This window comes from Herpailurus yagouaroundi, unplaced genomic scaffold (assembly GCF_014898765.1).
Source record: "Herpailurus yagouaroundi ecotype Mexico unplaced genomic scaffold, PumYag 186, whole genome shotgun sequence".
Classification (NCBI taxonomy): domain Eukaryota; kingdom Metazoa; phylum Chordata; class Mammalia; order Carnivora; family Felidae; genus Herpailurus; species Herpailurus yagouaroundi.
In genome coordinates, this window is record NW_024412417.1 from 8,686,278 (window position 1) to 8,703,152 (window position 16,875).

Below are 16,875 nucleotides of genomic sequence, written 5' to 3' on the forward strand. Positions count from 1 at the left end.
TTTCTTACTCTTTATGATCGTTTTGACGTTTACCCACCGACTCCTTCATTGTTGTTTAAATAAACGTTTTTCTTCAGAGCAGTTATAGGTTCATAGCAAAATTGAGTGGAAAGTTCCCATGTGCCCCCTGCCCTCACACAGACACCACCTCCCCCCCAGAGTGGTACATTTATTACAATTGATGAACCTAATTGATACATTATTTTTACCCAGAGTCCATAGTTAACCTTAGGATTCGCTCATGGTGTTGTACCTTCTGTGGGTTCTGACAGATGTACCTCGTGCTGCCTCTTTATCTCTCCTGGGGCCCCCCCCCCCCGGAAAGTACTGATCTTTTTATTGTCTTCATAGTTTGGTTTTTCCAGAATGTAATAGAGTTATCACCATACAGTATGTAGCCTTTTGAAATAGGCTTCTTTCGCTTAGCAATATGCATTTAAGTTTCCTCCGCGTCTCTTCATAGCTCAGTAGCTCACTCAGCTACCTACTACTACCTACTACTTTTATCACCCCGGCCCAGCTTATATATGGATAATTTTTATAGGGTGCTAAGGGTCTCAAAACCCAGTTAAGAAACAAAATTTTTTGTTTACTTGGGCTTAAGCCAAGAAAATTTGTTTTCAGTTCATAAAGAATTTTTTTCTGAGTCAAAACCATTGTGAACTTTACACATGATGAAACGGGTTCTGGAATAAGGAAACTCCAGGTTCCGGTCTCATTCAGTTACTTCTTAAAGTCTCCTCAGGCCTGTCATCAGCAGAATAGACTTGACCTCTTTCAGGGATAATGATGAACGTGGTTGCATCTCAATATATTCATTTTGAGGGCTGAGTTACTAAGAAATAAGGTCTTTGGATTTAGAGCCAAAGTACTAGTTGTTGAAAACTATGAGACTGGTGATTTTGGCCTTATTATCATTATATTGTAATTAGCCGACCACCTACTAGTGGGTAAGCTATTTAAGTTGGAAAATGCATATGAAAGTCTGAAGAAGGCCTAGGCTTTATTTTTTTTTTTAATTTTTTTTTTCAACGTTTATTTATTTTTGGGATAGAGAGAGACAGAGCATGAACGGGGGAGGGGCAGAGAGAGAGGGAGACACAGAATCGGAAACAGGCTCCAGGCTCTGAGCCATCAGCCCAGAGCCCGACGCGGGGCTCGAACTCACGGACCGCGAGATCATGACCTGGCTGAAGTCGGATGCTTAACCGACTGCGCCACCCAGGTGCCCCAAGAAGGCCTAGGCTTTAAATCCTGGATCTGGTCAAATTTCTTAGCTTCTCTGAGCCATTCCTCATGGGTCCGTGAGAAGATTAAATGGGGGTGGGTGCCTATAGTATGGCCCCTGAGACCCAGGAAGCATTCTGTAAGCCTTGACTGAATTTGGTTAGAGCAATCACCAGATAAGCCTTACAACTGCAGTAGGAGGCTTTGTAGATGGCCCAGGGCTCGCAGACTGCTTATGAAAACTTAGAAACACAAGTGTCCCCTTTGAGAGCTCCTCCATCTGTTGGTCAGAAATGAGCTGCTGCCAAGCTTTAGTAGGAGACAAGATGTGGAGGGCTGTTCCCTGAAGGTAGTGACACGTCTCGTCTGGAGTAAGAAGTGCCCCTCTACAGGCAGGAATGCATGTCAGCTTCCCACAGTTTCATGTCCCTCCCTCTGTGTCCCCGCTGCATGGGAACAGGGCAGTGAGTGACAGAGCTGGATGCGTTTCTGCAGATGTGGAGGGGCCGTGGCCAACCCTCCTCACACTGGAGGATGCTCTGTAGGATTAAGAAGAACCAAATACTGTCAGTAGCAGACTGACTTCACAGGCCAGGAGAGAGGAAAAAAGGTCCCTGAACACAGGCAGACATACTAGCGTGTGCTGGCTCCATGTGCGGGAGCTCCTCTGTCAGTGCATGGAGTTGAACAAATGAAAGAAGAAGGAAGAAGGGGAGGAATGTAGGGTAACTGGTGCCATTGATGGGAGGATGGGGAGGGGGCCCTCAGTGTGACTGTTGAAAGATGCATTTGGCGTTCCGCGCTTTATTTGACCGCTTGTCATGGCTGAATCTCTTGTGACCATTAGGACCCACTAGCTTGAGGCAAGAAACCCAGTTTTGGCTTTCAGTGATAAAAATTGTACCCTAAACAAAATCTAATGTGACAATCGAGTTCTGGTCAGTTGACAAGAACGAATTTAAAATTGATTTCAATTTTTAAAAATTGGTCTTAAGGAATTAATTGTGTCAGGTCTAGATAAAGAAGATAGATGTTTGGCAGATGAGCTCAGAAATTGAGAATCTCCAAACATTTTAATATATGTATATTCCTAGTATCATTTATGTTCAATGAAGTGATTATTCATTGCTTCATGAGAGATTTATGGCATGCTACTCCTCATCCTAGGTACTGATAATGATACTATTGATAATTAATGATTTAATTTTCTTATAGTTCCATGGTACGGCTTAGTTAAGCATTGCCTCTAGGATACCGTTAATGTCAACTTTTGAATGGGTCTGACAGTGGCATCAGCGTCACTGTTACAGATATCCTATCTAGTTTGTTGTAAATTTATGTGACAGCAATGAAAAGAACCCAGGTGTTTGTTGAAGCAGAGCATTACTCATCATCTTTTACTTCGGATACATTTCCAAGGCATCCCAACAACCAGACGTGGATGCAACAGATCTTTAATTGACTTCATTTAATCATCTGTATTGCCTTTTTGTAATTTCATTTTGCACATATCCACAAGAGTTAAGGTATTTCAGATTAGTTCCATCCTGTAGAAATAATCCTTCTGAATCAAACCCCTCCTTCTCTACAATAAAACATTTCAATTTAAAGGATAAATGTTCCATCCAGAACACCTGGAAGTTTGTGCACTGATGGACTATCCTTGTAAGAGGATGGTGGCCCCAGTTCAGTTTCTTTGGAAGCCTAGTGTTCAGTTCACTGAGGCAGGGACCCATGACCTCACATACTCTGGAGTTCAGATCGATCCACCTGGTCTGGTTAGTGGTCCTTCCTGGATGTACCAGTGACCTTAAGCCACCCCAAAAAGGTGAGGTCTTTCTTTTTTATGTTTAGACTTGAGTAGACGAGTAGCTGGCTCCCATTTTGGATGAACTCTGGCCTTCAGAAAGCAATCACTTAACTGAACCACAGCTGAGAGTCCTAATGAAAATGGACTTGGCTGTTTGTAGGCAGACTAGTAAAGCTGATAAGGATTATTGTCTATAATAATAGCCAATGCAGTTGACAGTGTTTTCATCAGTAGTGTCGGTCAAGTAGAACTTCAGCCTGGTAGTTAGAGTTTGCTGCAAGAACGTGGGTGTGATGTGATAAACACCTGAACAAGGCTGTGGAAATGGGGAGCTGAGGAAGACACTTAATATGAGAGAATGGTGAAAGGCAAGTTGGCAGGACTGTGACATGGCAAAACATATGATTTGAAATGTGCTTAAATAACTTTGGGGGCCCCAAAAGAATAGCTGGTACCATTAATGGACATAGAAAAGAAGATCAGTGTTATTCAGTGCTACAGCCAGGGGTTGGTTAGTGTCCTGCAGGCTGCTGGGGGGTTGCGATTAATGCTGGCTGGAGATGAGCTTCTGAGAGTTACCATCTTGGATTTGAGCTTTAGAATTGTGGGATACCCAAGAAGCTGGGAGTGCACATCACTTGAACGGCCACGGACACCAAGGTGCGAGAAAGTGGTATGACTTGGTGTGGATCACACGGGAGCTGCTTATAGAACCCAGACTCCTGAAGTTCTAGTTCAGGGTTTGCTGAAAGTGTAAGGGTAAATAGGTAGAGGGGAGCATTACAGAGTAAGCCTGGGGAGCTACTCTGCAGAGTGGTAGTAGCAGGGAGAGCCTTGGAGAACACCTGGAGAGAAAGCCTGGGAGGAGCTGTCATCACAGAGCCCCATGTGGCAAAGAGATGAAGGAATAAGGAGACTTGGGGCCATGCTCTTGGGTTGGTGCAGCGAGAGAGAGTTGTAGCCTGAAGAGTGGTAAGAAAACAGATCTTATGAGGTGTCATCTAAAACAACCTAACCATGTCATTAGGGTTATTACAAACTCATTAACCAGCTGTTTTGCCTATACCTGTGATGGGTGTTATATGAAACCATGAACAGCGTGGGTCCATCATAAAACTTGCCCATTGGCAAGTTTATTCCAATTATTTCCCACATTCATTGTTTGAAAAAAAAAATAAACCTTGGAATATATCTATTGTATCTTCTTTCCAGCACATTATACAGTTTTTTTTTAAATCTTTTCCTTTTTCCAATATCAGTCACCTGAAGAAATTGATAAGGAAAAAGTTCACCTGTCTGACTCAGAAAGGAAGATGGACCCAGCTGAAGACGATACAAATGTGTATACTGAGAAACACTCAGACAATCTGTTTAAACGAACAGAAGTCCTGGCAGGTGAGTAACCCAGTGGGGGCCTGATGGGAAGGTCCTTAAATAGGCCTGTTTGGCTAAGTGATATTCAGAGGTGTAGGCCAAGCTTGCTGAATGTCACCTTCCTGCTGAGAGCAGTCTTAAGAGACAAGAGTTAGGCAAATGTTGTCTTTATTTTCTGTCAGCTCCTTCATCCTACCACCTGATGCAAGAAGAGGAAAGTTCAGAACTGAATTGGTCCAGAACAACCGGGTGTGGGGGATGGTGGGATTGCAGCTCTATCAGTCCTGCTCCAAGTCATCCTGATGCCAAAATAAATTCAAGAGAAGGAAAAGTTCTTTATGGGGAGGGCAGTTGACACAGATAATGCCCAAGGCATCAAGAATGCGGTCTCGAATCAGAGCTTACCTGATGGAAGTATTATTTGATTTTAAAGGGGAAGATTTGCAAGATTTACGAACACTTAGTCCTCGAAAGGATAGTCCCAAAGCCAAGACTAGAAAGGAAATTTGCTCGCTTTTTTTTCATATTTACCCTTACAAAACTTAAGTCAGTTATATCCTGTTATGTGTCTTCGGTGAAAAAGCAATTAGAAGATTAGACTATGAAATGTGAGTACTGAGAACACTAAGGAATTTTAGAGTATGGAGTCAGTTGAGGCCCCAGCCAGATTTTTTCCTGCTGAGGCTTTTGGATGATATTAATACTTACTAATCAAAGAAAGTATTGTACCTTCCTTGGGAATGTCAGATTGGTGTAATGACCCGGTTGTTTCATTGAATCTCGTTTCTAAATGTTTTGGGGTTTTTCAAATGGAGCCTTTTATAAAAGTGTAAACAGATTGGGCCTGACAGAGTTAATTTCTGCAACCTTTGAATCGTCCTAAAAGTAATCTTCCTTTTTGGCATGTTTCAGCTGTCATTGCTGGCGGAGTTATCGGCTTTCTCTTTGCAATTTTCCTTATCCTGCTGTTGGTGTATCGCATGAGGAAGAAGGATGAAGGAAGTTACGACCTTGGAGAACGTAAACCATCCAGTGCTGCTTATCAGAAGGCACCTACTAAGGAGTTTTACGCGTGAAACTCCCACTTAGTGTCTCTATTTATGAGATCACTGAACTTTTAAAAATAAAGCTTTTGCATAGAATAATGAAGATCTTTGTTTTTTGTTTTTCTCATTAAAGAGCCATCCTGGCACTTTAATGATAAAATCCCATTGTATTTAAAACTTTTCATGTATTTCTTTAGAACAACATAAAATTAAAACTTAACATCTGCAGTGTTCTGTGAATAGCAGTGGCAAAATATTATGTTATGAAAACCCTCTATGTTCATGGAATCGGTTTAAACTTTTATGCGCAAATACAAAATGATCGTTTTTATCCTACGGTTCGAAGATGAAAGCTGTTTAATTTGTGTCCGCGTGTCTGATTGACCTTACCAAGTGGTCTTACTTTGTTAATTTATCTGTTCCCCTCTCCTCTGCACTTTCCCTCTTGTCCCCTTGAAAACAAAACAAAACTCTATGCCTTTTGTAGCTGTTACGGTGCAATTTGTCTTTGGATAATCCAGATAATGGTAATTTAGTGTATATGTGATTTTCAGATATGTAAACTTTAACCCCCACTTTGTATAAATTTTTAAGTGTCAGACTATCCATTTTACACTTGCTTTGTTTTTCATTACCTGTAGCTTCAGGCAGATTTGCAACAGCAAATTAATGTGTAAAATTGGATTATTACCACAAAACTGTTCAGTCATAGCTATCTAATCAGATCTTCTTTTGGGAGGATTTGATGTGAGTTACTGACGAGCCTCAGCAAACCCAAAGATGCTAACAGTATTTTGAGAAGTTGCTGCAGATTCCTTTGGCCACTGTATTTGTTAATTTCTTGCAATTTGAAGGTACGAGTAGGGGTTTAAGGAAAAATCAGTTTTTGTTCTTAAAAATGCATTTAAGTTGTAAACGTCTTTTTAAGCCTTTGAAGTGCCTATGATTCTATGTAACTCGTTGCAGACTGGTGTTAATGAGTATATATAACAGTTTAAAAAAAAGTTGGTATTTTATAAGCACAGACAATTCTAATGGTAACTTTTGTAGTCTTACGAATAGACATCAATTGTAATTTGGGAACATAAAAACTACTGAATAAATCATGTGGCCTAATATTGAAAATGTCACTGTTATAAATTTTGTACATTTTCGATCAAATGTACATCTCCCCTTTGCAAATGACCATCTGCTCTCAAGGATGATGTGGGTTTGATTTCTGAGTGTTCCATAGAGTGTCTGTAAATCAAAACCAAAGAGCTCATCGATGAGGCTGTTTATTACCAGATTCACTTCTGAATTGGCCAGAGGAAATCTGAATGTATCCTGTGTGTGTTCGGGTGTAGATATTGGAAGACTGCCAGGGAAGGAATAGTGAAGTTGGCAGCCTTTGTAGGATAGCTGATGGCAACGTTGAGAGGGATGCCTGCTTTTGCAAATAACTTTTAGGAGTTAAATTCCAAAGAACCGAAGGGGACTCTCCTGATGTCAGTATCTAAGGTTTTGTCCTATAGACTGAAGACTGATTTACCTTGGAAACTGTGCTCCAAATCTCTCCTGAAGCTTAACGGAAGAACCAATAGACGGAATGCCATAGTTCACACCATAGGGAAGGGAAGAAGGGCAGGGAGGCTCTGTGCATTAAAAGGAGGGCCTCACTGCTGACCACTGAAATAGCTGCAAAGCAGGGGTTCCTGAGGAGGAGATGGAAGTATGAGGGTACCCGGCTGGGTATTTCCTTCGAACTGAACATTTCCTTTTCTGTTTTAACCATAAATTTTGTTTAACGTGTGAGCCGCCCAAGTAGGAAGAACACCGCAAAAACAGCAACCCTTTCAATACATAATGTACTTTTAATCAAGTATGAATACTGCTTCATTTAGAGACCGTTTCCTGGAATTACCACATAACTCATTAAAAAAGTTATTTTAAACAGCACTCGGAACAGTGTTTACTTAAATTCTTAATGGCCTTAATTCTCAAATTCCTGTCCCATCACTTACAGAGTCAATCCACTTTGGAGTGATTAAAAGGAAGTTCTAGCACCTTCTAAAGTTGCACAATATCCCTCGATTACAGAGGTTAAGAATGTAGTGGGTATACCTCTAACTGTGCAAAAGCATAGTGAAATTGAGTTCGTAGAATAACAACTGCTTGGAATATCCGTGCCAAGAAAAGAAAGTTTCTGGCAAATATTTTGTCACTGCTGTAAAGCAAAATATTTGTTAAAGTGCCAAAATAAAGTCTGTCATGCTGAAAGTAAAAAAAAAAATCATTGTATAGACTGACATCCAGTTTTCTTCAACTGTATGTTTTCTGCCTAGTTTTTTTTATTTTTAAGATGCAGCGACTAGTACTACAAGAAGTGTTAGTAACGATTATCAAGTTCAGGAAAATTTTGGTAAAATTATAAACATTAAAGCCAATATGAAAACTTCCTGTTTCCTTAACCACATGTAAGTGATTTCCTTTGTGTGAATATGGCTTTTTGTATGAAAGGCTTGTAATATTGAAATTGCCCCATTTTTGGTGGATGGGGAAAGTGGGATGAGCTGATGTTGTGTGTTTTTGTTTTGCATTGTTTTTTTAAGTTACAGCTGCAGGTACATAGTACCTGAACTTCAGAATTAGGACCTGGTTAATAAAATTGTCATCTATTCACATTGGAAGTTGATAGCTTCAGATTGAATGTTTAGTGCAATTTTGGTGATTCATTTTTGCAAATTAGACAAAAGACCCTTGCTTATTGAGAATATAGTCTGGATTTTGTAGGGTCTAGGAGATTAACCTAAATTAGTAGAACACAATTACCTAATTCTGGTTGCCTGCAAGAATGTGAATGTCCTGCAAAGGATGCTGGGTCCTTCAAGAACAGGGACAATAAATAGCAACTTCCTGGTTTTTAGGAGCTTACTTCTTCAGTGTCTTAGACATTTTGAAAACTTATAAGCATAGTGAAATTGCTTATGGTAAAAGCATATGGTAAATTTTTAAGTGAGGAACAAAAATATAAAACCTTAAAAATATTGCAGGGTGAATTTTATGACAATTGTCTTTACAGCTTTATTAGAATTCTGTAATGGGGTGGTTGAAATATTTTTTAATATGATTTTTAAAAGACAATGACTTCTTAAAAATTTTTTTTTAATGTTTATTTTTGAGAGAAAGAGAGCAATGAGAGGGGGAGGAGCAGAGAGGGAGACACAGAATCCAAAGCAGGCTCCAGGCTCTGAGTTGTCAGCACAGAGCCTGACGCAGGGCTTGAATCCATGAACTGGGAGATCATGGCCTGAGCTGAAGTTGCGTACTTAACTAACTGAAGCACCCAGGCGCCCCTACAAGGCAATGATTTTAAGCAACATAATCTCTTAACTTGAATTTCTAGGTTCTAAGCCTCTGGCAGACATTAGTGAGACCCTAAGTGGTTTTCAATTAAAATTAACCAAGCCAGATGATAAGTGTAGTCTGAATTGAGTAACCATGGAGGTGTTTTTAGTGCTGATATTCTATTACAATAGTGAAAGTTGAGATTTTGCTATTTCTGGGAAGTCAGCTTTAGCAGGCATGGGAAACTTTGAAAAAGAATAGAAAAACTGCGTGCCAGTTAGTGGTAAAAACAGTATCAAAATGAATTTTGTCCCATGCTGTTTCCTAATTCTGGGTGACTTCACTCTTAGGATTTATGGTTCTAAGATTTCATTTCTTTTTGTTTATCTGTTGCATATGGTTTTTAGCAAAGCTTTTTCTGACCAAGGAACCATGGTGGCTTTGGGGGCAACTTGGTTTCCTATGAATGAGCTGGAAGGATGTATGTGACCCAAGCAACAGTTCTAATGTACAAACGAAGTGAAAGCTTTAGGCTTTGGTGTTTCTGATGGCACAAATGCAAGATTCATTCATTCCAGTTGCCTTGTCAAAGTAGCATTCAAGGGGCGCCTGGGTGGCGCAGTCGGTTAAGTGTCCGACTTCAGCCAGGTCACCATCTCTCGGTCCATGAGTTCGAGCCCCACGTCAGGCTCTGGGCTGATGGCTCAGAGCCTGGAGCCTGTTTCTGATTCTGTGTCTCCCTCTCTCTCTGCCCCTCCCCCATTCATGCTCTGTCTCTCTGTCCCAAAAATAAATAAACGTTGAAAAAAAAATTAAAAAAAAAAGTCGCATTCAAATAACAAATGCTTGTGCAAGTCATCAGAGGTTTAATCAGATGTTTGCCTACTGAGTATGCCTTGGGCACTCTTCTGGAAGCTGGTGTTTAATGGTGAGTTAGATAGAGACCGTACTCTCATGGGGTTTGGAGAGGGGTATGTGGAGGAAACAAAACTAGCAAGTAAGAATTGCCATTTGGTGGTAATTTCCACAGTGGATACAATGCAGACTGATGTAAGGGACCGAAGGACTGTATTAGCCAGCTAGGCTGGGTATGCTGGGGTAACAATCTCAAAGTCTCAGTAACTTGCAACAGCAAAGATTTAGGTCTTGCTTATGCCACATGTCTGTGGGTTGGCAGAGTTCTGCTATGAATAATTGTCACCCTCAGCCCCAATCTCTGGTCAATGGAGTGCATATTATCTGGAAAGCTGCTGGTCACTGTGGTAGAAGGAAAATCATGGTGAGCACACAGTGGCTCTTAAGGCTTCCACCTAGCAGTGACATATGTTACTTTCCACCCACACTTCATTTGCCAAAGCAAGTCATGTGGCCACAACTAACTTCCAGGGTGCAGAGAAGTGCAATCCAACTTTTACCCCAAAGGAGAGAGATGGGGTATTTGTGAACTGCTATGATTATTACAGCCTGGTTAGGAAAGATCTCTGAGAGGGTGAGGCCTGAAAGATGTGTGGGCAGTGGTGGTAAAATCAGGACATTCATCCCAGGCTGTGAGAAGCTCTAAGCAGGGAGGGAGCTTGGCATGTTGGAAGAACAGTAAAAAGGCCAATATCTGACCTTGGTAGTAGACCATGGTAGAAAAGGTGGGGTAAGAAGGCCGAGAAGTGTAATTGCCTCCTTACTGGTCTTCCCCCACTTTTGTTCCCTTAATTGTATTCCCCACAATGAAGCTAGCCTGATTGCTTTATGATGAAAATTATTTATGCCACTCTCTGCAATGGCTCCCATAGCACTTAGAATACAGTCCTGACTTCTTACACCTGCCCTCGAGATCTTCAGGACCTGACCCCTGGATAATCCGTTACGAGGAGACACAGTGGGGGAGGGGTAACATGGCCACTTAGGAGATCATTATTGTTACCTAGAGGAGAAATGGCAGTGGCTGAGCCTAAGGTGGTAATAGTGGAGACGGAGAAGAGTGGAGAGGAATTGTTTGGGGAGGAAGAATCAAGCAGATCTTGCTAAAAGGTTGGAAGAAGTAGGGAGTAAGGAAAGAAAGCAATCAAAGATGACATCCATATTTTTGGCTAAGCTGAGTGAGTCACATTCTGAGAAGGGGAATATTGGGGAGTTGGCTGATAAGAGTTCCTTTTGGGTCAGATTAAGTTAAAAGGAACTATTAGACACCCAAGTGGAGGTGTCAGGTGAACAACTGAATGTAAGAATCTGGAGCTCAAAGAGGTCTGAGCTAGAGATATTAATAAGGGAATACTGTCAATCACTTGCCTGTTGGCACTCCCATTTCCTTATTTTCCCTGCTCTACTCTGTGTGGAAGCTGGAGGGCAGGGAGAGGGATGACCCATGCAAACCACGTTTCCCAAGCTTCCTTGCCAACTGGCTTCTAGGAAAGTTTGGCCAATGGAAGGTTATTGGCAGAAGACTACAGGTCAGGAGGAAGGGAAAAGTCAGAGTACTTTTCCCTGTCCCAGCTTTGGGCAGCATCTCTGGCATTAATGTATCTGTTCAATGGTTTGAATTCCCACTAGTTTAGTTTGTTCCTAAACTCTCATGAACCCCATATCTTCCCTCTTGGTCTCTCCAGTCTTAGGGAGGGTAGCAGCTTCCTGCTGTTGCTATCTTGCCTGGGTTATTTTGCCATCCCCAGTTTGCTCTTCTAACTTTTCCAACATCTTTGTAACTAAGTCCCTGGATTGAATTCCTTCTATTGCATTGCCCAGCATGGGTTCTGTTTTCCTTCCTCGACCCTGACTGATGACAGGAATGAACAGTATATAGATAGTATTAAAGCCATGGGTCTAGATGAGATCATTTGGAGAGGTAAAAGATAAAGAAGGAGGATCACCCTGGGTCTGCCTTCTAGCACAGTCTGTCTTTTTAGACGAACCACTACCAGATTCACTCTTTAGTACCAGTCACAGACTTGGGTTTACATTTTCACAGATGCTTAGCAGGGAACAACAATCTTTCATTGCAAGGGGGGGTGGGGAGGGGAATCCCCATCATGCATCATAGCTCATTTTTGAGCAAATTAATAAGCATAATGAAGTATCCACTTCTACCAGGTTCTTAATAACATACCATATGAACTGTTTTTAAAAGAAAATAAGTTAATTGGGCAGAGGAGTAGAATTATTTGAATGTTCAGGAAATCTATTATTTGTGTTTACAATAGGAAAATATCAGCAAACAAAACAGTCATTTTCCCACTTGTAGCCTTGTCCTGGGATCATCGAAAGCAGGATTTTTGCCTCCTTAATTACTTTCTGCTTAGGTAAATACCAGGGTAAGCTCGCATTTCCTCTGTCCGGACCAATTGCAAGGAAAAGCAGTAAAGAGGATACAAAATGTAGATGTACTGGGTTCCACGTCAGACCCAGAATTTGGGGATTGTGAAGTTCCCTTTTCTGATAACCCGTATCTCAGTCCTTTCTTTTTTTAGTATGTTACCTCTTTTCCGCAGGTATAAAATAAAGATAACAACATCCAGTGCACTGGCTTATTGTGGGAATTCAGGGAGGCACATTCAGTGAGGTAGCTTAGCATGTTATCTGGCATCTGGTAGCACCTCAATATGGGACTATTTATTCATTCCTCCACAAAGTGTTTCCTGGGTACTCACTATGTACCAGGAATCATTCCAGGCTCTGAGAATACAGGAACCAACAGCATAAATTCCCAGCTCTCAAGGAACTTACATTCTAGTGGGAAGAGGCAGACAACAAATGTGTAATGTGTTAACAAAAAGTCATTTGAGCAGAGGCTTGAAGGTGGTGAGGGATTGAGCCATGGTAGCTAGGGGAGGGAGGTCTGGGGTGCTGGGTAGTGTTCCTAGCAGAAGGAACAACAACTGCCAAGGCCTTGAGTGTGGCAGAGGAGCAAGTGAGCCAGGGACGAGAGTGCTGGGCAGTCAGTGAAAGATCCGTGGACCAGATGGGGTATGTATGACCTTGTAGCCATTGTAATGACCTTAGCTGTTACAGGATTTTTAGCCAAGGGTGACATTATCTGAGCTAGACTTACAATTCATTCTCAAACCTTAGCAGGCATCAGAATCACCAGGAGCTCTTATTAAAACATAGCTTTCTGGGCTCTGCCTCCAGAATTTCTGATTCTGAGAACCTGCATCCATCAACTTTCCCCACGTGCAGCTGCTACTGCTAATCCAGGGACCCCACTTTGAAGACCACTGCATCAAAGGGATTGCTTTGATTATTGGGTTGAGGGTCGATTGGTTATGGGCGATGGATGTGGGCAAACATGAGAGCAGGAAGATTTGTGAGGCTCTTTCGGTACTCGAGGAGAGACCATCATTGCGGATGGAAATGGCAAGAAGTGATGGGATTCTGGAGAGTCAAGGTGGCCACAAAGTCTGGAAACCCAGGTGAATACATAATAAATGACTTATTGACATTGTAGTATAATACCTGATAACAATATGATCCATGTTTCTAAACTTTATGGCCACCCTATACTTTGACAGTGTAGCCAATAGGAATTGCTAGCAAACCCTGTGTGACACTCTTCTTCCAGATGGCCCCAAGCTCCAGACTCTTCCCATAGGCTATCAGAAGCCAGTCATTATTCAGTCCCCTATCAATCCCACTCCTTTCTCTTCACTCCAACCACCTTCAACATATAACTTGTTCCAGCTTTGTGTTATACACGCCTGCTTTTACCTTCAGTTCTAAGTGTGCTGAGGACCCAGATCAGGTTTGATTCATTTTGCTATTCCCCACCTGCCCTTAGTACCTAACCCAAGTTCCTAGCACTGGATGAAAGCTGCATGCACATATAGCCAGATCTCTCTTATTAGCCTTTTACTCAATTCCTCTCTGAAATCCAGTAAGGTCTCATATGCCTGGGACTTTCAGCCAAACAAAACAAAATGAAACAATCCATATCATGTCAAAAGTCTAAACAGAATTTAAATAAGTAGGCATTCACAGATATTTGTTAAAACCTTGGGCTTGAACTTCACCTACTTAAAACACAGAAAGTGCTCTGATGGGTTAATGGTTTTCTCGCAGATACGTTTTATCATTTTGTAGATAAATATTTAGCATTTACACGGTGCTGATTAGCGTTTTCTTTCTTTGTTCTTTCAACATTTCCGTTATTGTGCCACATAATCACCATGCTGGATCCATGCTGTCCTAAGATCAAAAACTACCCTTTTTATGACCCTCTCTCCCATTTCTGTGAAAGAGCCTGGGCTGTAAACATGGTATGAAAAAAATTCTTATATGCCATCTTGATTGCTAACATCTGTTCAAATTTCCATTCATAAATTTAAAATTCAGGCTTCTGCAGCCATCTGTTTTCTTGCAACAATCTGAAAAGAAGAAAAGCCCAAGGCAGATGTGCAGGTGGGAGACGAGTTTCTGCCTGGCTTGGCCAACTTTTCTGAGTGTTTGCTTTGCTTCCTTTTTTCTCCCTAGCAGAGTACGCATGGCTTTTCTTGCTACAGGGTGGGATTTTAGTCTTTGTGTTGTTGCAGTTGTCTATTCTACTGGTAGAAGGGGTTAGGAAGTGGCCAGAGTCTTTTTTTATTCCCCACCCTTCTTTTCAGTTCACTGAATCATATTGACCCTATCTTCTGGATAATTTGGGAAAAAAAAAACTTTAATGTTCATTTTATCATCACCTCCCAATGCCTCTCTCTTTTTGCTCTCTCTCTCTCTCTCTCTCTCTCTCTCTCTCACACACACACACACACACACACACACACACACACACACACTCACGAGTGAAGTGCTCATTTTATGAGCAAGACGACAGGAATGGACATCTTCCTACTGACTTGCTTCAAGTTGCCTGGCAATCACAGCAGACACTGGAGAACTGGAACCCATTGCTCGCCTAGATCATAGGCAATTTTCTAGCTTGCTGGGCCGCTGGGCCTCTCATTGGGAATTTCTCTGCGGATTACTTTGGCATGGTTATTGGATATGATTTGGCAGCTGCAGGACCCAGATGCCAAGCTAGGCAATGGCCCTTTTTTATTTTGCTCTTGGCAGTGTCATCTATGTCTAAGGGACTGGGCTGCTTCTAAAGCTCCTTGGCATTCTTCCAATAGTGCTGTTGCAGCAACTGTGAAGTGCCTTCGAAAGCTGACGTGACATTTTGTGGGCCTGCGGGGCTGCTGTCCTCTGTCAAATGCAACTGAGCCTGGGATTCACTTTTAGCTCTATGTTATTATTTTTTCTAGTTTATCTAGAGTAATACATCCTCAGCAAACCACACTCAAAATCTATTTCACCTTCTAATGTCCCTCTCTGAAAACCTCCGCAGAGTGTGCGAGGATCCACCCACCCCAAACCTTAGTTAAATAGTCCAGTACGTAAATTGGTGGTTTGTGGGATCAACTTACTGGGTTGTATGTACTCATTTTCGTTCTGCTCTGACATTGCTTTTATATATAGCTCATGACAGATGTTCTGACCTCGCTGTGTGACCTAGAATGGGTCATTTAACCATTCTGACAACTTTTTGAAATGCCACAAGAATAGACAATGTCGAAACCTTGCTCGTGCTTGCTGGTGTGTGGATCACTGGGGTGATGCCTGCAATGTGAGGAAGGACAGGGGCCGACGCAGGAATATTCGACTTAGGAGTTACCCATAATTCTGCGGTTGTCACCCCATTAGAGGAGCTCTAGCCACTGATTTCACCAGGCCCTCTCACATTATCCCCAAAGCCCCAGGCTGTCTCTGCCTCCCCCTTTGCTGTCAGAATCCCTGCCCCATCCCTTTTCCCTATTCCCTGGACTCCTCAGGGCTCAAGACTGAGAAGTGTCCAGACTTCAAGTTGCAAACCTTAGCTTCCAGCTTAGTGTCAGTGTTTAAAAGGGTCTGGAGTGCAAATGGCCAGTGCCCAGCTTTGGGGCTCTCTTCCTACTTCTCCATTCATGGTGACATCATTAATTGATCCCAGTATGCTCTCCTGCTAAGGCCAACTTCAGAATTCTTCTCCAGACAGCACTCCCTGTAGCCACAAGTAATTGATTGGAACCAGGTCAGAAGATGAAACCTATTCCCCATCCTCTACCCAGAGGGACACTGACCTTGAGGCCATGGTTGTTCTGAATCAGCCATGTTGTGAATTAAATATATTTGGTCTATATAAATAGGTTGGCTTAGGAACCAAACCTAATTTACAATATTGTTTTGGTGGAAAATTGATTAGAACTTGAAACATTGGCTTACAAGTGAACTTTTGGAAGGCAATTGGTATATAAATTAAAGTTCTCTCCTGTACTTGGTTATGTGCTGGTAAGAGTGACACCCTCGGTTGAGACAGAGTTTGGACTGCCTAGTTCTAATTCTGTCCATGGCTCTTACTGGCTGTGTGACTTTCCACAAGTTAATTAACTCCTCTGTGGCTCAATTCCTTCATCTATACTATGGGGGAGGGACAGGATTACCCTCCTCCTAGGATTATTATGATGATTATTATGATTATTATGATTAAAAATTTATCATTTGTAGAGCATTTAGAATAGTGTGTAGCATACAGAAGGTACACTGTAAGAATTCATAAAATAAATATAGTAGTTTCCTTTAATTCACGGTTTTACTTTTTGTGGTTTCAGTTACCCATGGTCATCCCTGGTCTGGGAAGCAAGTGATCCTCCTCTGACGTGTTATCAGAAGGTTAACAATAGCCTAATGCTATGTCACAAGGTCTATGACATTCAGCTTTCTTCATTTCATCAGAACACATTACATCATCTCACATCATCACAAGAAGAAGGGTGAGTACAGTAAGATATTTCAAGAGTGACACCACATTCACATAACTTTTATTATAGTATATTGTAATTATTCTATTTTTCTATTTGTTTAGTTATTAATTTTGTACTGTGCCTAATTTATAAATTAAACCTTATCATATGTATGTTTGTATAAAAAAACATAAAATAATAGGGTTCAGTACCATCTGTGGTTTCAGGCATCTTGTGGGCGGGGGGGTATATATCAGGGGGACTACTGTCTGGGAAGCTATATCTGCTTGTTTTTTTTTCATTTTCTTTATAGAACAAAAAACAGATGATCACAAATTTTGTATTTGTA

At 41.5% G+C, this 16,875-nt stretch overlaps 1 protein-coding gene and 1 long non-coding RNA gene across 2 annotated transcripts in view; one reads left to right on the forward strand and one right to left on the reverse strand.

The window, feature by feature from the left end:
* The window catches only part of SDC2 (syndecan 2), a 103,841-nt gene extending 95,723 nt beyond the window's left edge, over positions 1 to 8,118 (forward strand). The window contains exons 4-5 of the mRNA XM_040494065.1: positions 4,297 to 4,432; positions 5,324 to 8,118. Coding sequence (XP_040349999.1) covers positions 4,297 to 4,432; positions 5,324 to 5,487 — 300 coding nt within the window. The 3' untranslated portion in view covers positions 5,488 to 8,118. The remainder of the gene's footprint in view (positions 1 to 4,296; positions 4,433 to 5,323) is intronic.
* The window catches only part of LOC121042742 (uncharacterized), a 52,020-nt gene that overhangs the window by 9,961 nt on the left and 25,184 nt on the right, over positions 1 to 16,875 (reverse strand). The gene's annotated exons all lie outside the window — the stretch shown is intronic.